Source organism: Bactrocera neohumeralis, chromosome 6, assembly GCF_024586455.1.
Source record: "Bactrocera neohumeralis isolate Rockhampton chromosome 6, APGP_CSIRO_Bneo_wtdbg2-racon-allhic-juicebox.fasta_v2, whole genome shotgun sequence".
Taxonomy (NCBI): Eukaryota; Metazoa; Arthropoda; class Insecta; order Diptera; family Tephritidae; genus Bactrocera; species Bactrocera neohumeralis.
In genome coordinates, this window is record NC_065923.1 from 34,079,339 (window position 1) to 34,101,602 (window position 22,264).

The 22,264-nt window shown below is 34.8% G+C and overlaps 1 protein-coding gene across 5 annotated transcripts in view; it reads right to left on the bottom strand.

Annotated features, from left to right (window-relative positions):
* The window catches only part of LOC126761376 (calcium-binding protein E63-1), a 147,215-nt gene that overhangs the window by 60,392 nt on the left and 64,559 nt on the right, over nt 1-22,264 (bottom strand). The window contains exons 1-2 of one of the 5 annotated variants that reach the window (XM_050477482.1): nt 15,747-16,172; nt 11,276-11,847 (exon numbers count right to left, since the gene is read on the bottom strand). The exons of 3 other annotated variants lie outside the window; for them this stretch is intronic. In XM_050477482.1, the coding sequence (XP_050333439.1) occupies nt 11,276-11,309 (34 nt within the window). In that variant the 5' untranslated portion in view covers nt 11,310-11,847; nt 15,747-16,172. Of the gene's footprint in view, nt 1-11,275; nt 11,851-15,746; nt 16,173-22,264 lie in introns of those variants that run through there. One more of the 5 variants, XM_050477481.1, reaches the window with a different exon arrangement.

Below are 22,264 nucleotides of genomic sequence, written 5' to 3' on the forward strand. Positions count from 1 at the left end.
TTGCACCCGAAAATAGCTCTTTCTTACTTTTTCTTATTTAAATTTACATATGCATCGTGTGTGTCTACAAACATTTGCATATGATACGTATACAAATGCCAAATCGATGAAACTTTAGCACTGAGTGCTCTGAATTTTGTTGTAGTCTACTTCTTGTTTGCATTTGAATTATATTTTTTATCAATGAGTGAGCGAGAATTTCGTGTGACAGCGCGGAAAATGCGAGAACCTTTTAGTTCGTGCTTACGACTAAAGCAGCTTGTTTTATAGGTTTAACCTAATTTAACGGTACCAATTATAGTTTCAAAACTAAAATAATTTCCCTGCCAAGTAATTTCACTATTTATGTGCATAGCACTTAATACTTATTTACGAGTGTAACGATCTGGGTTAGTGTGCACATTCGGAAAGCTCTAGCTTATGTTCCTTGCGATCAATTTTACTGTGACATTTATGCGTGCATTGCGTGGCATACTTTTCGTCGTTAACTTTTTAAGGGATTTGTAAAAGTTTTTAAATTTAAAGCGAAATTTGGTATATAACATATTTTTATAGCAACTATTAAATAAATATTTCAATAATTTATTTAAGGCAAAAAAAGAAACTTCAAGTGGTGTTTACTGACAAAAAAAGAAATCAACTGGGGTAATAAGGGCTGCTGTAATAAACGCTATAATACTTCTATAATAAAGAGTTAATGACTAAAGTAACTCAAAGACGGTGGGGAATGAATTATTCTCGTTAATAAATAGTCATAATATTGATGGCCTGGTAATAACAATTCCAAATTAATATTGCTTGAATAAGAAGGATGCGCTTAGCATATTTACGCGAATATATGCTGCTATAATATCTTGCATTAAGGGGTTACAAGGGTTTCTTCGGGTAAAAAACAGCCTTTTTCAACAAAAAGGTGCGCCCGTGTTGGTATGATAACTCCTTACATGATCATCTAAAGTGAAAAAATACGTGTTTTAGTTAAAACCTTAACTTAGAACTTGGACGAAGGGAAAAAACTGAAAATAGGATTAAAATTTCAGTGTAAATTTAAAATTTTTTTCAATCAAAAAATTCTTTTGTTGAAGTTTTTAAGAATTGTGTATAAAATTTCATTAAGATTGGTTGAGTAGTTCTCGAGAAATTTTGCCAACTGACTTCAAAAACACAGTTTCTTGAAAAACGCATTTAAAGACGGCGCACTTAACCTAACTAGCCCCGAGCGCAAAAGTACTCAAGGCTGTATCACCGAAACTATTACTCGGATCAACTTGAAAATTGAGGAAAATATTCTAGAAGGGTTGTAGAATTTAATAAGACAACAAATAAAACGATTTTTTGAAACCGGTAAACCTATGTAACCCCTTAACCACTTTATGATTGAATATAAAAATTTTTAGTTGCTATTTTTTTAACATCAACATTTCATCATAATAAGTTTTCCAAAATGATACCAAAATTCCTCGACCCCATAAACGAGGATTCAAATTCACTACCCAACTTTTTGCACTCCACCTTATTCCAATTTTCCCTTTTTTTACATTTTCCTCACATTTAGTTTTTTTATTTTTGTGAAATCTAATAAAACTTTCGTTATTTGCGCTGCAAATGAAATTGTACCATTATCGCTAAGAAGGAAGCGTGTTTGGCACGGCAGTCATAAATACTTCTAAAGTAGCTCAAATGGGCGCCGCAAACTGCTCTCTTACCTGCAGCACAACTGGCAGCAGCAGCAACAACAACAACAGCGTGAGCAAAGGCAGTGGCAGCAGATCTGAATGCTTTTGCTTAAACAAATTACGATTGCATTTTATTTGCAGAAATAAGCAAAAGTTTTTATTTTTGTAAACTGCAAGTGATGGCATTAAAAGTTCTATGCAGTTTCAGTTTATACTGCCAACCGGTGCTTTGGCGAAGCGTTATACTGTTATATAAACAGGTGGACTATTTCGCTGAACGTGACTTGAACTCACTGGTTTAGAGATTTGCTGTTTTAGCTTTATTATATTACTTTTTAAAAGTTCTGATAAAAGTCGGTGCAAGGTGTGATACAGAAAAGTACTGTAAAGTCATTTATTTTAATAATAGTTTCTGCTTTTGCCTCACAAAAATTGTAAAAAAAAAATTATTTAAATTTTTATCAATCAGATGGCATAGTTGACTGATTTTATTTTAGTACACTTTTACGCAAAAATCAAAGCTTTGGAAATTACCCCAGGCGCTGGTAAAACTTCATATTGAACAAGTAAGGAAGAGTGTAACCGAAATTCCTTCAGGTGCTGGAAATACTTTATTACCGCGATTTCAATCCGTCTCTTCGTCCTGATAATTCACTTCAGCTCTCGGTATCGGATGGGATTCCCGAACGTGTTGTTGTCGATTGTAACAATGCGAGGTAGGCAGTCTGTTTTCTCTCTACTGGGACAAGGCAGTTCTTTTGCCTTTTCCGAAAACTAATAGTTTCGTTTGCAGCTGTAAGTAAGGAACTTGAAATGCCGTCCCACAGTTCTCTTATACCGAGTTGCTGATGAGTGCTTTCAGAGGGCAGGACTGCATGTCGAGTAGAAAATCGTTCGACTGTCTGATCGATCTGGTTGGTGGCTTTTCGATCCGGAGACGACCAGGTAGCTTGATATATTTTCTTATGCTGGTGGTGCAAAAACTTTATCCGTTTATTAACTTCAGCTCTCGGTATCTATCCCATTCCACCCCTGTTGTGGTTGATTGTAACGTTGCTAGGTAGGCAGTCTGTTGTGATTGCAGCTTTCTGACGTCGAACCTTCCTTGTGTTTGTTGATGTGCGTTTTTTGCTGCACATTTCTATCAAGATGCATTTCTATCAAGATAGTGGTCCGATTCGATGTAAGGACCTCGGAGCGTACGCACGTCTAGAACACTGGAGACGTGTCTTCCGTCTATCACAACATGATCGATCTGGTTATTGGCTTTTCGATCCGGAGACAGCCAGGTAGCTTGATGTATTTTCTTGTGCTGGAATCTAGTGCCACAGATATCCATATTTCGGGCCCCGGCGAAGTCGATCAGTCTCAACCCATTTGGATTTTTTTCATCATGGAAGTTAAATTTACCGACCGTTGTGCCAAGTATTGCTTCTTTGCCCACCCTGCGTTAAAGTCGCCAAGCACGATTTTGACATCATGGCGGGGGCAGCTCTCATAGGTGCGTTCCAAGCGCTCATAGAAGACATCTTTCGTCACATCGTCCTTCTCATTCGTCGGGGCGTGGGCGGAAATCAGCGATATGTTGAAGAACCTGGGTGAATGCCAGTACTCGGCGACGGAGTCTCTCTCCTACCACGAATACCAAACCAAATTTGCGCTCCTTTATATGACCACTGTAGTAAATGCCACAAGGACCTACTCGCCTCAGTCCTTGTCCCGTCCATCGCATTTCTTGGACGGCGATGATGTCAGCCTTTATTTTCACGAGGACATCAACCAGCTGGGCAGCGGCACCTTCCCAATTAAGGGACCGGACATTCCAGGTGCATGCCCTAAAATCGTAGTCCTTATTTCGTTTGCCATGGTCGCAATCAAAAGGGGGGTCTCTCATCCGAAGCTGTTTACGCTTTTTCATTGGTATTGTTTTTTAAGTGGCGGGTCCCAAACAAAGCGCACAACATTGTGGATGTTTGGCCTACTCACTTCAGCTTGCCTTCAAATGGATGATCTTAGGCTACCAAGAGGATACTTGGTATAAGACCGGAAGTCGTGAGCTGTGTAAGTCATATGTAAAAGAATTGTTTCTGGCCACTCCCAAGAAAATGGGCCTCAGAGAACTTTCCTCACCTTCGTGAACCTCTACAAATGGTTCCATCCTCCGTACTGTTATGTGGGGAGTCCATTTTTACAGTGTCAGTGGGGGCTGCTTAAGGGTTTTGTCATATAGATCATATCTATCTCTATTAGTTTTGGGTAACAATCATCATTTCAAGATTTCAATAACTACAATAGACTACATACATAGCAAAAATAGTATGTCGGCACACTTTCATTTAAGTTAACATAATTTAACCTAAAACGGCCAAAACTTTTGTGTAGCACTGCCTTGCAATTACTTACCAATTCTGAATGGTTGACATATGTACATACATATATTCAGTAAACGTCAAGTGCCAGAAAGCAATATGATTTTCATAAATTATAACATTACGTTTGTATTACAGAATAAGCGTATTCCGCTTATTATCATATTAGAACACCTAAACAGATAATTTTTGAATTGAATTAAACTTTGTGTCACCACTTAATTGGATCCGTTAATTACAAGTTTATTTTTCGCCCAGCGTCATAGCAATTTGCCAACTGTTGCTAAAGTTTGTGTGCTGGCATTCATTCAACTCACATTATCAGAAATATCAATGCGTTTGCGCAAAACTATACTGAAATACCGTGTGCACACACACCCACACACATATATCTTTTATATACATATGTACATTTGCAGCAGGACAAGCGTTTGCAAAACTTTCTGACCATCAGACCGTGAGGCTGAGCTTTCATTCGACGAACACTTTTCCACTGTTGCATTTGGCGGGAAACATTGTGTGTGCTAGCAATTTTCAAAGTTTGACACATGTACGCAATTTTGCAATTTGTAATTACCGCAATTTTTAACACACCTGTTTCGTAATAAAAGTTTGTTGCAAACAGCGTTAATTAGAAAATCACAGTTCATAACTTTCATGCGAATGCAACTCTTTACTAGTATAGTAGGTATACACAAATATATGTATGTACCTATTAATAAGCATTTATTTACGTGTTTATGATTTTTCATGAATTTAAAAAAGTTGTATACATTTTGTGCAACTGAACATATATATATGATAGTTGGTAAAATAAAAGATCATTAAAGAGTTGATAAACAAGTCAACTAACTATCTAACATCACAAGAAGCAGGAAAAGTGTCAAAGTGTTGTACCTTACTAAACAGGAGACCACACAATAACGCAAAATATTTTAGACCTATAAGCCTCGCCCTCTTCATATTGAAGGGACTATAAAGGCTAATGGACTTACGCAGAAGATGTATCCTAGGGAAGACCTTATCGCATGAGCAGTATTCATACTTATACATAAAGGGTCGATCCACCGAAACCGCCATATTCCAAGTAATTATAAATGTAATTAAAAAGTTACCACACACAAGCAATACACAATTACAGCCTTTCTTGACATAGAAGAAGTTTTTAATAATATATTGCTAATAATTATTGATCATGACTTGACATACAGATCGACACGAACGATGCTTATGAACCGAATGATTGTAGCATCAAAAAAGATCAGCTACACGATCAAGCTACGTAAGCAGATGCGCTTCTCAAGGAGGTCTTCCTCCCACTTTTATGAGTTGTTGCGCCGAGTGGAACAATTTAATGGAGAAGGAGTAAAAGCAGTAGCATATGCAGATGATTTAGTGTTGAGATATCGGGAATGTTTTCTTCCGCAAGCAGTGAGCTTATAAAAAGAGTCCAACAAGGCTGGCCTTGTTTACGTCACTTATTAATTTCACCGTGGTCAACAATTACAGGATAACTTTAAGGACTTTAGCTCAAAGCAATTGGAAACAGTAACCAACTGCAAGATAATAAAGCAAATATGGCCGAAGTATGATAAAACTAGAACTAGGACGAGGAATAATATTTATAGACTTAGAGCTACTATAACAAGGTACTGGCATTTTGGAGATTAGAACTTAATTGACAAATGGCTGCTAACCATTTATTGAGAAAACGGCACTTAGTTTTGGAAAAACAATATGTGGTATGTATGTAAGTATGTTTTGTCTATAATTTTTAATACACATAGGTTTAAACTTGATAAATATATGTATGTTTGTTTCGCTTATAATTTCAAAAACACAACCGTACCCTTTTACTGTTTTTATATTTTTTAATTTTTATTTTCCATTTAAATTTTCTGAAATTAATTATTTTTATTAAAAATATTATTATAATTTTTTATCTGTTGCTACAGAGTACAATAGTTTTGTTCACCTAACTGTTGTACGTATCACCTAAAACTAATCGAGACAGATATAGGGTTATGTATATATAAATGATCAAGATGACGAGAAAAGTTGAAATCCGGGTGATTGTCTGCTTGTCCGTCCATCCGTAACTTGACTTAAAAGATTGAGATATCTTGATGAAACTTGGTATGCGGGTTCCGTAGTACAAAAAACGTACGGTACAAGCGCAAGTTAATTTGTTTGCTGTGATCCTCTTGCGTATTGTTCTTAAAAATCTGTCGCACAACTTATTAATAACTAAAAAAAAACGGGAACTACAAATTGTACATATTTTATGAAAGTTTTTCCGTTTATCAGAGGTAATTTGAACAGTGTCCAGTCTTTGGAAGGTACTCATGTCCGGTTATAGGAATTGGTTTTGTGAAAAAATGTTTATGAAAAAGTTGTGGTCATGAAGCTTGTCCAGTTATGAGAGATACCCGACTATAAGAACTGTCCGTAATCAATCGTTAAGTCAATCTATAAATTAAAAAAGAACAGCTATGTACATCAGTACTTAAAATACCAACTGAATTTCCGATAACACTCTTTTCTAGAACTATTGAAAGTTAGTAATATACAGAAGAGTTAGGAGCTGATACTATTTGGATTTAAGTTTCTATATGATATATGTGTGTACTTATATACCATTGAGTAAACCAGAAGAAAAGTGGAAAATTAAACATGGTAGATATCAATTAATTACTCTGATTATTCGGTTATCATATTTGATATATTAAGTTCTCCTCTGTGAGTATGTATGTATATACCTAGAACTGTGTAAACCTGAAGATAAGCCAAAAATTGTACATGTCCTGACATTAATTATTATTTTATAACAATAATTTTATGGATTAATTATTTATTCTATTTATGCTTATAAATTGAGACCAAAATCATTGTTAAGACAACAGCTCTAACAATGAAATGCAGGCACTCCGAAGAAGTTTGATTTATCACAGATTTTGCCTCGCTTGGTCCTTTCCTATGTATTCTTTGTTTATATATGTCCATTTGTTACATGAAATACCAGTGCACAATGTGCATACAGATAAGATGTGATATATTAGACCCACATACTCAAGAATGTCTAATACACTGAAGCAATATTCGTGACAATATGTTGAAGTTACATCGGAACTGGAACAGAACTTTGTAAAAATATTAATGGGGTATAGCGCCCGCTACTTTAGAACAATGTAAAAATTGAGCAGTTCAACTGGTGGCCACAAGTTATGACAAGAAATATAATCGCGGAAGGGAGCAGAAGGCATTTAATTTACATAAATTTCCTACTCTACAAATGCAGTAGACCTCTCTGTGCCCAAAAAATAAGGTGACATTTGAATTTAAACTGCGCGCGTCGATGGATTTGGAGAATTATTTTTTTTTTAGGTTGGTAGTACTGTCAGTCACATTTTTGTCAAATTTCATGTCAAAATATTCATTAGTGTTTGAGATACGTGTCGTTTTGTGAGCTGCTAAAAGTGAGTTTTTCGTTTTTTGCGATAAAATGAGGCTATGTCTAAAAAAAATGTTTACATACCTGTCCAGGGCGACCATCAACGATAATGAAGATATCGAAAAATTACCATTTTGAAAGATGCTTTGGGCCTCAAGCACGTTTCCGAAAACATTTGAAAAATCGCGTTGAAGTGTGAACGACTACCAATCATGAAACGATTTTGCTTACAACAAAAAAATCTCGCTCGCTCAAAAATCAAAGTCATGTTCATTGGTTTCGTAATGACCCCAACCGTTTCAACAAGGATATTAACGCGTTGCATCCGCCTATTTTTGGAAAATTCTTTTTTTAATGCTTATGCAATTTTATCACTCAATGAAAATAAAAACCGTTATTATGAATTTTTTTATACGACAAGCCGCAGCGAAGACGAAACTGAAGGCCAACCGGGAAAAGAAGATTGGTGTCATATAATCCTATTTTTTTTGGAAGAATAAATAAAGAATTTTCAAAATAAACACAATGTCACCTTATTTTTTGGGCACAGAATAAATATCGTGGTAAAAGGAAAGAGATTTTCTAAGTATCCTCTAGCCACGTACAACATTAAAAATATTAATTTGGTATATTTTTGATTTAATAAAAATACATTTTTGTGCTTTAATACAAAATTTAGCAAACATATGAGGTATAATATAACATACTCTTAATTGATATCTACAATCGAAAATATAATTTTGTAGACATCCCTGCGGCTTAATTAAACATTCTTGGTATACAAATTGTTTGCTCAATTTTTGTTGTGGTACCAATTGATTCTGACAAAACGCTGTTGGTTGTAGTTTTTGGTGATTCCTTTTATACCGTTCGTACTTAATTCAGTGCGAGCGATAAAAGTTATCACAGATATATCCGATAACAAATATTATCTCTACGTTGTAGTATGATAATTTTTCGAAGAATGTAATGCCAAAAATGTACTTATTATTTGCTTGATATTTATATCACGTTTATATCCATGTACATGTGTACTCCTACGATATAACATATGTATATATGAAAGTGTTTACACAATTTTTGAATGTAAGGCGCTTTGCACTTTGCACAAAGCTGTTGGTGGCAAGTGATAAGATATTCGATTTCAATTCAATAACTTCGAAAATACATATGCTTACATACAATATATATATATGTAGATATATCACAAAAAAACATGTCTACATATCTATGAAAAAAAGGAAAAAACATATACAATAACAAGCATAATGACGGAATATAGACTAATGTAGATACATACTATATATACTGCAGCTAAGCGCTTTGAAAACTAGCAGCTTATTAGTCGTGCTCGCTTTCAACACATTCTTCTTGCTGTTTTTCCGCATTTACTTTATTTATTCTTTTCGTGGGTAAATTTTCGGAAACTCAGATAAATTGATATGTGCTTAAAGCTCATTTGGTTTTCATTATTTCGCACCTATATTTTTGTTGGATAGAATTAAAAATAACAAGTAAGGCCGGGCTAAGTTCGGGTATAACCGAATATTTTATACTCAACTTGCTAGTATTAAAGACGGGGTAATATTTTCAGGAACATAAAAATTGTTACTTATATGGGGTGTAGGACAAATTTTCAACCGATTTTATTCATTCTAAGCACAAATATGCACCGTTATAACACGCTTTCTCAATTTTATTAAGATAACTCACATATTGGCGTATATATGCATTATAAACGCAGGCGGAAATGCGAAATCTTTATATTAGGTACATATATGGGAACTAGGGGAAGTTTTGACCCTATTCAACACATTTTTAACAAACAGGAAAAGATTTTCTCCAAATTTCAGTTATGTATCTCACACACTGACCGATATTTTCGGTAAAAAGTCAACTATAAGCACCGGGGTACGCAAAATTCAGCACCTATTAGGTTAAAGAGTTTTGGTTCGATTTGAACAATTTGTGGGCATAAGGTTACACACTTCAAAAGCACTTTTCGTGCAAAGTTTTATCTGGTTATGGTAATTGCTTCTTGAATTGCAGAACGGAAAGTGATAGAATCAAATGAAAATTAAAATTGTGCTATATATGAAGTAGAACTGACTACAACATTTCGATCATTTTCACGCCGTAATATAGAACTGTCAAAGGAATGTTATATCTTGTCGCGAAAATCCCAAGATGTGTGATTTCAAGTGAAGGAGGAATGTACCACGTCCATTGTTCAATTTTGCCACCGGCTCCTTTAAAGCCCTCTTATAGCAGCTCGGTGGAACAATTTAATGTCTCTGGCAAATTTAGTTATTGGTTTATCGCGTTTTTAGTAGTTTTAAATAGTACCGTTATATCGAGAGTAGATTGGGTTATCATTCGACTGCATTCAAACATATTGGTGTGAATTTTTATAGACATTTGTCTGCGCAAATCTGCTTATTGTAGCTTTAGAGATTTAGGATATATGTACATTAAGCTTATTTATCTATTAGAAGACGGCAACGCCCACTTTTTCGCATTTTTTAGCTCACAGATGCCCCTTGCTACTACGATTGATGAAAATTTGAGCATAACGATTTAAAAATATTTGCCGTTACCCAGCATTAAACATCGATATACATATACGCTGAAGCAAAGCTTTGACGATAATCTTACTAAGCTTTAAGCCGTTTGTCGCTAATGCAAATTGACTTTTAGAATTATTTATCTTTTAAAATAGATGTTAATAAATTTTATAATAATAATTATGGGACACTTGTCTTCGATAGAATTGAAGACTAATTTCAAAAAAGGATTCAACAATGAACAATAATAAACATAAACAATTGGCGTGTTTTCCATAACAAGAAGAATAAGAACAATAAGTATTCTCGCTGTCTTAATTTTACTCGTTATATTATCATATCTTGCATTCTTAATAAGTAATCTACAAAAAATTAATTTTAAGAAAATTCAAATGTGCGCAATAATTAACCGATTAATAACTTACAAATAACCGATTTTTTTATATTTAAACAGATTCTAAATATATTGCAATTTACCAAAAAATGTCAATTATTATAAATCTTATTAAAAATTTCAAACTTTAAACATCGTTTCTAATTTCAGAGCCACTAGTGTATATTTTAAACTATTTTAAGGATTAAGAAAATATATTTTTGCAGGAAAATGTGTATAAATTTTTGAGTAATCCATACAATATAATTTTTTTTGTATAAATCTACCAAAATTAATCCTAGAACTTTTATTGAGAAATTCCTATTTTTATAATTGTTGAACTTATTATAGATATTATGGATATTATGTGCAAAAACGTCAATTTTTCATACAAAAACAACTAAAATAAAGTATAAGTTAAGTATAAGTGTATAAGTATTACAATATTGTGGTTTCATATTCATATTTTATTTTTAATTAAATTATTTAACATTCCAAGAAAATTTTAGTTTAAAAGAAACCTGTTTACATAACTATATAAGTCTCATGAAAAATGGTATGCAAGCAGACATAAACACAACAAGTATAGTACTAAGCAACCAAACGTAAAATCTTACCAAAATAGTAAACAACAGAAGCACAGCTGTTTGCACCAAATAATTAATAATAGCAAATACGTTCTCATATAGAACAAAATGTATGCGAGCGTAGATATTTGTAATAACATGTCACTCATACGTCCTGTATTCCACACGCGCACATACTTAATGAGTGCACTAACAAACCGCTAAATGCAACGACATGCATGTATACATTTAAAGCGACGCAGACAAACGACTCACCTCGCACTTGACTGGCAATAGCTCGATGATCCATTACGCCTGTGTGTAGACTCGGTTGGTGGTGAGCTGGTTGGGCAACTACAAGTACCTGGGTTGAATGAATGCAGTACAGCCGGCAAGCAAAACGCTGATCGAGAACTGAATTGAACTAAATACAATCGAATAAGGAGCGTTGGGTAGCAGGGGTGGATGTGCTGGAATTCAGTTGGATAGGTGCAGGTAAAGCGGCGAAAACTATGACTCACATTGAGTGTTTTGCGCTGCTTCGTACACACCTTACACAACAAATCACAGTTAGCTCTTTACACACCTACAAATATTTGCATGTATGCATGTATGTATGTATATATAAATGTTTTCGATTTTGTATTATTGAATACGTTTAGCATAAAAGAATTTACGCTGCTTATTTGTGGTCAATTTATTTTTGTTTTTGTTGTTTCTTAGCTAATTGTTTGTTTTCATTGCAATGTTTCTTCTTTTCGGCTGAAATGGACGGTTAGCTACGGCGTGGCGCTCAGGTTATTTTAATAGCCAGTCGCTGTGAATCTTTCACTAAAGTAAACCGTGAACTTCTGTGTGTGTAAATGAAATAAATTCAGTAAAGGCGCTTTGAAGACGTAGAGTAAACGTACACATACCCACAGACGCAAATACAGAGCACAAAAAATACCGCGAAATCGAAATTCGTAGGCGTATATGAGTATATGTATATAGTATATATAAGTATATAGTTATGCAAATATACAGAAAAGCATTTGATGACTTCAGTTCTTATTGCCTTGTAATAGTTGTAGAACCAATAATACGAAGAACTCAATTCGCACTACAATTAATTGAATATAAATCATTGTATTCTTGTTGCTCTCACCTACACATATGCATGCAAAGATGTGTGTGTTTGTGTATGTTCGCCCCCTAAAGTAATTGGGGCATGCAGAAAACGGGCAGTGTCAGTGACATAAGAAAGCGAAATGTGCGAAGAACAGCACTGTTGTATAATAAAATTGTATATTCCAAGAACAGCCACTATTTTCTCACAAATATTGTTGCCAGTAGTAAGTGTTGTTTTAGTAGCCACATTTAATTGCTGGGAATATGCGGCTGTTGACCCAGTAATTCTAGCACTTATCGGCCACCAGCACCTTAGTGGTGAAGACATTTTAAATTTTTTGCTTTAAATAAATAGAAATACTTCGAAAGTGATCTAGTTATTGAACGAAGGATTTTTTTAATTACTTAATTTATTTTTCTAATCCAATAAATGGCGAAAATTTTACCAAAAAACGAAATATTTTGTTCAAAATCTGAAAAAAATGTAAACCTTAAATTGTTTTCCTTTGTTCGAAGAAGAGCTTTATAAATAAACTAACGGAATATTATTGGTTTTTTAATTTTAAATGAACCAATAATAAGTTATGCTGACCACGGCATGATGCACTTTTTTGTGAAACACCTAGGGAGATGAGGTCTCAACGGCTGAGTTTTAAACATGTTTTATAACAAAATTTCAGGAGTCATTGTTCAAATATGTACCTTTGAAATGCCATATTATATTTTTGAAATATATGATTATTTATATTATAAAAAAAATGGTAAAAATACCTTTTTTTGTACCTTTGAAACCCACCTTACCCCTCATTGTAAAATTTTAGTTTAATATATCAATTACTGAGGAACTAGTTCGCGTATATAGAGGCGAACGGACGGGCATACGGAAATTGATAATTCGACTTAGCTGGTAATATATATCTATTTTATAGGGTCTCCAACATTTCCTTCTGGATGTTACAAAAGTCATGCATACTAAATATAGCCTTTTTAGGGTTTGGCTATAATCGCATTAGCGGTGTCTACGCTCGTAAAGAAGAGGGTTTAAAAACTTATGACTACTCGATTATAACAAAATATTTTTTCGATGACTTGATATTTTTGTCCATTTAGGTTAAAACTAAAACTTTTTCTAAACATAAAAAAAAACAAATTTAATGTAATGACTTTTTAATTAAATATTTAATATCTCTGCACTCAATAACAGGAGGCCCCTTAAGTCACTTTCTACGAAAAGTTTTTTTTCTTATTTGAAAATCCAAGCGACATCAGAGTATCATATTGGGCTGATACTTATGTAGAAATGTTCTATTATGCAGAGGTTGTGATAAAGTAGTTTCACAGATCCGTGCATATAACCTCATAATAACTGTTTTTCTGGTGTAAAGGCCACTAGGCTCTCACCAATTCTGTGAATATAGATCAAGAGCAAAAACTCTTTAATAATTTGCTGGATTTAATGAAATTCCTACGATTTTTTCCGGCTGCTCAGGTTCTTTTATATTATGTTGATTTCCACATGTCAATTCTGTGTGTGTTTTTGCAGTGCTTTATTTACGACGAAATTGTGTGTTTCTAATGGAATCTCGACTATCGAATTTTTGAAAATGTTGCAGAAGTGTTTTGGGGCGTCTATTTTGTCACGGACACAAGTATTTGAGTAGCACTAAGCATTCGGTGAAGGCCGCGATGCCAGCGAAAATTCCTCATGCGAAACGTTCATCCAAATTGTATTAAATACGATAACATCGGAAAGATTAAGGAAACAGTGCTTGAAATTTGTCGTGTTGGCATCAGAGCGAAAGCGGAGGATTGCAGCATCTCTTTATAGATCGACAAATTTTGGTTAATGTTTTGGGTATGAAGCAAAAAAAAGCGTCTAATAGATGTCCAGCTGAGAGTCCTACATATGAATCTGAAGTAAAAACCACCCAAATGTCTAGCAAATGACGCTACAAAAATGAGGCGAAGTACTAACTAAAACTGGAAGCACTGAAGGGCAGGCAAGCCGAGACTTACCACAAGTGTATGGAAAATTGGAATAAGCGCTGGCATGCTTGGTGCAAGAACGCATTTTGAAAGATTTGTATTAAAATAAAAACGCAACACTCTTTTGACAAGCCCGTTTCAAATATGATAAAATAGTATTATTATATGCAACAAGAAGAAGATTTGTGCCATAAAAGAAAAAATAGAAAATTTAAAAAAAATTTTCATGGCGTCACATATGAATATGTTTTCTTATAATTATTATTTAATCACATTATTTACATTTGTATTGCATATGTGCATTTAAACACTTGTCCGCTGCACGCTGTTAAATAACAAGCGCATTGATTTTATGAAATATTGAGCAAAAACAAGACACCAACGCCGTTGAAATAATACACGCTAGCATATAACATTTATGTACATTTATGTTAAACATACACATATATATATATTTGCGTTATATGCAAGCAATCAATGCAGTAGAACTTTTGCAATGGCGAACTTGTGTGTGCGGCAAGAGTTCATTGAATGGCATGCAGAGAAGGTCACCTAACGGTAAACTGAAGAAGAAGGTGGCTATAGCGTCTGGCAACAGTGGCTAGAGTGGCGGTGATGCTGCATTGGCTATTGTCAGCACGGACGCACAATGGTTGCAATACCGCTATGAAGGTGGCATGCCACGAAGCCACGCAGTGGCGGATGACGTTATTACGTGACGAAGGACGTGCTCTAATTTCTGCTGAATACACTAATTTTGCTTTCATTCTTATTATATGTATATGCATATATATACGTTGTTTTGCCATCTATCAATTATAAAGTTTTGCGGCGTTGAGAAGGAAAGCAATAGCGGCAGAAAAGGAATTTCAGTTGCAATACATATGTACCTATATATCCTCAACTAAAATGCAAAATAACATAACATCACTTTTCATAAGTTTACAGACATAGAAAAAACGAAAGAAACCAATAATATTGAAACAAGTTTGAGTTTTGTTTATAAAATGGTTATATTTGTCAGCGGATGCCGACAATTTTATGCCACATAGGGCTAATATGATGTAGTGAATCGTAAGCAATAAAAAACTCGATTGTTGTGCATTTTAAGTGACGTCTTTATATGTATATGCATCTATACTTTGTTTGAAAGTTACGTGCGCGCACTATTAAGTTCAAAAACGCGCATATTTACTTATATACGTACATATATATTTTAGTATATAAGCGCTAACAATGCTATATGCGCATCTACAATTCAGCCTTATTTTACCAGCTAACTGTTTCTAGTATAAAACCACTTAAACGCCGCCACTGTCAAAAACAAAAAGCAAAATATTAGCGGCCGGCGCACCTGCCCGCCGCTGTCAAAATCTAGCCAAAATTCATCAAAATCATTAGGTAAATAAATTTTAAAATTTCCTCATTTTATTTTCAGCACAAAAATTTACGCGTTTGCCAAAATTTCGCAACAAAAAAATTTAATTTTTCAAAACACAACATTTTTGAAACCCAAAATTTAAAATTTTCAAACCACAATATTTCGAAAACCCAATTTGTTTGACCGACCAACCACGTAAACAATTATTTAATGCGCCTGTGGTTATGTGTTTGCGTTTATTATTTTGCATTTGTGGTTCACAGCGCTTACACTTAGCGACCGTTTGTTGAAATATTTGTATTTTGAAAATTCACAATACTTCACATTTGAATTTTTACAAAAGAGTGGTGAGTCACTTTTGTTTCAGTTAATTTTTCGCCACACTTTATCGTGTTGTTATTATTGCTTTTATTGCATCACTATGTTGTGTTAGCATAACCGTTACGTTTGAATTAGCACCGTTTTGTGAGATCGGGGAGAAAATGCGACAAAAGCTGTTTGTTAAAATTGGATAATAAACGCTATGTCGAACTATGTCGTTAACCAGATAGCGGGATAAGTAGAGAGATAGAGAATTTTTCGAAAAAAAAGTTAAGTTATTTTGAAAATTTAGCTCAGTATTGTTAGGCTTTGATTTTGCTGCTCCGCTTTAGTCGTGTTGTCGAACGCGATGTCTTTCAAACACTGAAGCGTAAATGTGCAAGTGAAAAGCGTTCTTAGTAGCCGTTGCTTTCGTTCGTTGTGTTGGTGGTGGTTAGTCGTCGTCGTCGTCGTAGACGCATTCGTCAGTGCGTCGCCTCACGCTTTTTGTTCACATCTTCCAATCATTTCATTCATAGTAGTGACATCCATATAGCCATATTTACGATTCGCTTTCGTTTTCGCAATTTTTTGCATTTTGCATTTTGTTATTTTGACATTTTCATATTTCTCGCTGGTTCGCAATTTGGTTTTCGTAAATTTTTTGTGTACAAAAATTTGTACATATGTATAACGGTATCTATGTATAGTATAGTATACTATGCATCTGCGTTAACACCCCCAAAAAGACATATGTACATACGTATATGGTATATATATACATAAAGGTGGGTATAAAAAATCGAAAATTTTTTTCGTTTGATACTCTGACAAATAGGTTTCTAGACACCTCTAAAGTATCTCGAAGTATGTGCTCTTAATTGTAACGGCTTAAAGCTATTTTATTTTTTCTTATAATTGGAAGACATCGCTCTAGCCGGCAAAAACAGCCCTGTTCAAAACTTTCGCTGATATTGAAGTGGCAGCTGGCCAAAATTGGCCTAAAAATCAATGAGCTAAAACTAAATATAATATGATGTGCAGAAAAAAACAAAGCAGCGCCAAGACTGAAAATTGACCAATATGCAATTGAAGCTGTAAAAGCCTTTACTGAACTGGGATTCGGGCTCAGTAGCGATAACTCAACAAGACTAAGTAACGTTGATAGAATACAAGCCGCTAATAGGTTATCCGATTGCTGCTCAAATCAAAACTACTAAATTGGCATTGTAAGCTGGCCCTTGGAAAATGGATCCATGTGTAGAAATTCACGCATGTGAGAAGAGTTCTCTGAACGCCATTCACTTGGGAGTGGTCAGTCACGATTCTTTTGCATTTGGCTCAAGCAGCTTACTACTTCCGGTCTTAGATCAAGTATCCTCTGGGTAGCCAAAGAATCAACTGTTTGAAGACAAGATAAAGTGAAAAGGCGAAACATACCTCAACAGAGTTGTGCGCTGGGTTTGGGATCCGCCACGTAAAAAAAACCCAATGAATAGGACAAAACGGCTTCGGATGAGAGGATTAAGGATTCAGCTTTGAAATTGAACGCGGAATAACTCTTGCCAACAGGTGGTACATCGCACTCAGTAGCCAGTTGAGAAGTAAAGTCCTTTATCGACGAACAAAGACTAAATTCTGTAAGTTATCCCCGTCCTGCTGTTCGAGATATACGACGACATTGACATATAGTAGTTCAGCGAATTAAGAGACAGCGGCTACGCTGGCTAGTTCATGTCGTCCGAATGGAAGAAAACACTCAAGCTCTGCGTTTTTTGGCGCAGTACACGCCGGGAGAAGTAGAGAGAGAGAGAGAGGAAAACCTCCACTCACAATACCAAACTTAAATGGATTAATGAGCTCTCTACAAATGTGTTCTTAGAGGTGTCTAAAAATAAAAAAAAAAATTCATTTCTTTCACACCCTAATGTGCACACACATTTACAACCTTTTCTGCTCCAATTTATATACATACATACATATAGAGTATTTTCTTGTCTCCTCTTTCTATTGCATGCACGTTATTATCATTTGACAAACATACAGCACCTTTGCAGTATTTGTCGCTAAGTGCATATTCTACTCACACACACACACATTTGCTTACCATATGACATAGTGTAGGCTGATAAATTAATATTATTTATCATATTTATTTTCCCTTCTTTTTCTTTCATTTCTATATTTCGCTTTTCATTTTAATTATCATTTCACTTTGTTGTTGCGTTCTTTGTTTTTGTTGCGCTGTTCTAATCAGTTCATTTCCATTCTCAACTGTTCAATAGTATTACAATTTTTCACCACATAGCATTCCAGTTGCTCTCAAACGCCGTGGCATACTCATGCCTGGAAATAGTGCATGTGGTCTCGCTTATTGTGCTCGTTTGAAAAAATTCTCCGTACACGTGATTTCATTGTTTTGGTTTTCATACAAGTACGTGTGTGAGCCGCGTAATCGACCTCTGAGCATTCGTTGTGTCGGTTGCCACATTCGTATGTGTAAGTAGATACGTATATGTAGATATGTATTCATAATTTGGTTAGCAGAAATGCTGGCAACCACCGAACTCCCTGATATTTGTTTGTTTGCGCACATGTGGGTTGATTTGTTTTTCATTATTTCCTTTTCTTTGTTTAAGTTTTGCCATCTCACTCCCCTTGGTCGTGGGCGTCTTTAATTTTTGTTCAAGCTGTCTTCACAGCATTTTATTGGACTGAGTATTAAGTTTCATTTTATGATTCGATTTCGGCAATAATTTTCTAACACACACTTGTAGACATCCATTGCCGCTATTCAGAAATTTTCCACATGCAGGCAAGGGAAAAATCCTTAGCAAATATATTTGTATATAAGTACATATACTTATGTATATTGAAGTCATTATTCGAGGAAATAATAACAAAAGCGATTGAAAGTTTTAGGCACCCCTGTCGCCCTGCTTGCTAATCACATAAACTTATGTGGGTAGTAAATAAAACACATGTAGTTACTTAAAAAGTAGATTATCGTCTAGTGAATCAATAACAAATATATTAAATCCAAATAAATCAAATTATTGATTCTATTATCATTAAAAATTTCTCTTCTCTCTTTGAAATGATTGAAAGTGGTAAAGATGGTCATAGGAGAAATGTAAAGATCAATCACTAACTAAGCAACAAAACTTGAATGTAATATATTATAGAACATAAGCAAGTAAGAGAAAGGAGTGGTTTTTGAATTTTTAATTTTTTTATCGATGGTATTATTGCGTTTTTGGCTTTAAACTAGGTCATCTTCGTGGCTCGATGCGATGGTGCACAATCATCGTGTAAAATCCATGAATTTTTCTTCCACAATTCTGGCCGTTTTCGACGGATGTGTTCCCGCAAACGCCTCAATAATGCCAACTACAACTCTTTATTGACCGTCTGTCGCTCCGAAAGAAATTCATGATGCATCAAACCACGAATATCGAAAAAAACAATGAGCATTACCTTGATTTTTGAGCGGCTTTGGCGTGTTCCTTTTGGTTTCGACTCGTTTTTTTCCCCTCCGTCCACATAATTGTTAACTTGTTTGCACATTAAACTCATAAACCCATGTCTCACCGGCAGCTATAATCATCTCTTTGAATATGGGAACGGAATTCGGACGATCAAGTATGTCGAAACAGAAAAAAATTCAGCTTTATTGGAACGAGTCCAGCAAGAACACGTTTCATACCCAAAATATCCACAAAAATCATTCGAACGGTTTGGCGAAGGATCTCTCTTGCCTTCTCTCCTACACTTCCTTGATGATTTTCAAGCACCATGTTTTTCACTTTTTAATATTTTCATCAGTTGAAGAGTTTGAAGGTCGTCCATCAACGATCTCTCGACCGTCTTTGAAGGCTTTGTACCATTCGTACACACAATTCAACCAAAGAGCCGCAACTATGAGTTCTTTAACTGATTATAAAATATATCCTCTGATTTTCTTTTATTTAGACTAACTTTAATAGGACACAACAACCAAGTAAATATGACAAGTTTCACTATCATGCCCTACGTATCGTTAATTCATCTACAAGTTTTAAACCGGCAAAGAATAAGAAATATGGACACCATTGTCTCCTGCGCCGGGATCCAAAATATATTTTCTTAAGCAGTTGTGAATTTTAAAAAATCTAATAAGTTTTTAAGGTGCTCTGAAGTATAATTTTGTTCACAATAAGCGACTCGTTTTGGGAAGCCGCCATTTTGTCAAAAACCAAAATTTGACTGGACATTCGATTATTCCTTCTATTGTAGTAATATTTTTTTTAATTTTTGGTTTTAATCCCTTAATTAACTTGAATAACTTCCTCACCGTGAGACCTCATTTTCTTCTTCAAACAAAAAAAAAAAAAAAAAATCACGGAAATACACGATTTTTCAGACTTGCAATCTGAGCTCTTAATTCGAGGGCCATGCTGTGTTCTTGATAATTTTTTTCATCAAAATTCACTAATTTATAGTTCTAGTTAAAATTTGAAATAAAATAAAAGGTCTCTTGATTTTCTTCCTAAATAAAATATTCCAAATGTAGCAAACATTTATTTGTGAGTTTAAATATATCAACCAGTATTTATTTATTGCAAAGAGTTACCAATAAAATCTCAATACTAAAAAAACTATTGTACTCAATTCAACTTTATTCCGGAGTATAAAAAGTTATATATTGTTTTATTGTACATATATTTATATTTGGTTTCATTTCACATCGAATCACCCTGTTAGGAACAAGCCCCTTATAACATATTATATATATATAAAGTGTTGCATGTGCAAACATTAACATATTTATATAATATATATATATCTACAATCTCGTATTTTACTTCACTCACACATACAAAATATTTGAGAACAACTTCCAATGACCTTGTTGTAGCTACATACCCACAGCGCAATTAAACGACGACCGCAAAAATTCGAACAGCGCAACCAGCAACATGGTCAACAGCGAACTTTGTGGGTTTACCTCCCACTCCGACGCATCAGTCACTTACAGACATACTTATATCATATTGCTGTTGGAGAGTAAAAGCGGCAAAGTGAAATCATATTCCAACACAACAAAAACAAAGCAAAGTGAAAGCATGTGGAGAGCGAAAAACAACAAAGAGAGTAGGAGGCGCTTGGAGAGAATTTAGTGTACAAGAGAGTTAAAATTCTGTTTGAAAACTTGCATTTCGGGGATGTTGATATGTGTGCGCAGGCGCCTTACAAATCTAACAACATGTGGTCGTTGAATGGAAGAGACAAAAAGCAATAAAAATATATACAAATGAAAACAGAATGCAAAGTGAAAACAAGTCGTTGGAAAAGTGCAGCGCTTATGCAACAGTTGCAACATGACAACGAGCAAACGCTGGCAAGTTTTGCAACTAAATGCCAAGAAAAACACATTTGAAACAAACATTTCAATTAACCAAAGCCAATGGCCGACAAGGCACTTAATATGCGTAAAATTACATGCATGCGCCCATACAAACAAGTTGTACTAAGCTAGCGGATTTTGCGGGTAATCAGCTAGAGGCCAGCGCCATGGCTTGGCTTAATTACTCGAATTGCAGGCATAAAGTATTAATCTCAAACTGCGACAAGCTTAACAGAAACCTAATGAGCCATGTGCTTTAAATGGCTGAAACTTAAGTGAACAGACGCAATTGCAGAGAATAAAATCAAAGTCAAAGTTAAGTGATGCGCTCATTAAAATTCATTTCATGCTCTTATCACGCTAATTCACAAGCACACACCACGCTTACGAGCTTGCCAAAAGCACGAGCTTAAGTTCAATGCAATGCCAACAAAAGCCTGTGGGCATAGTTGTGCAGCAAAGTAACTGTGAATATAGTAGTAATCGGGCGGAGTAGTCATGAATGCATGCGACAAACAAATATGCGCCAGCAAACAAAGTTGGGCCATAAAAATCAGCCAACTAGATTTTTGTCCCGAGTTGTTGGCCGATAAAACGGGCAGCCAACAAAGTAATAAGGCAATGTCCAGTAAAAGACACGTGTAGCAATTTTGGGCACTCGAGTCGTGGTAACACATTTGTGTGGAGTCGTAAAAAGGTCGAAAGAGTTTCTTTGTCACTGTATTAAAATTATCTTATATCAAATACATTTTTACTAAATTTTTTATACAAAAAAATTAAAAATTTACACCAAAAATAAAAGCTTTAACAAATTATTTTAAAATTACGCATCGAATTGTTAATAAAATGTTTTTTTTTAATGTTTTTACAAAAATTCAATTTTTCTCATTTGTTACTCGCAGCACCCTTTAAATTACCCTTACGTTGAACTCAGTAGCAAATCTAGATAACCCTTGCGCTAACTCTAACCGCTTTGTCTGCGTGCCGATACTAAACACCCGAAGTCACGTGTCGCCATCACATAAAACTGGCACATAAAAAACACGTTCTAATGTCCTTTGTTCCATTGTAAGCAGTCTGTCGTGGCGTATACGTAACCAAA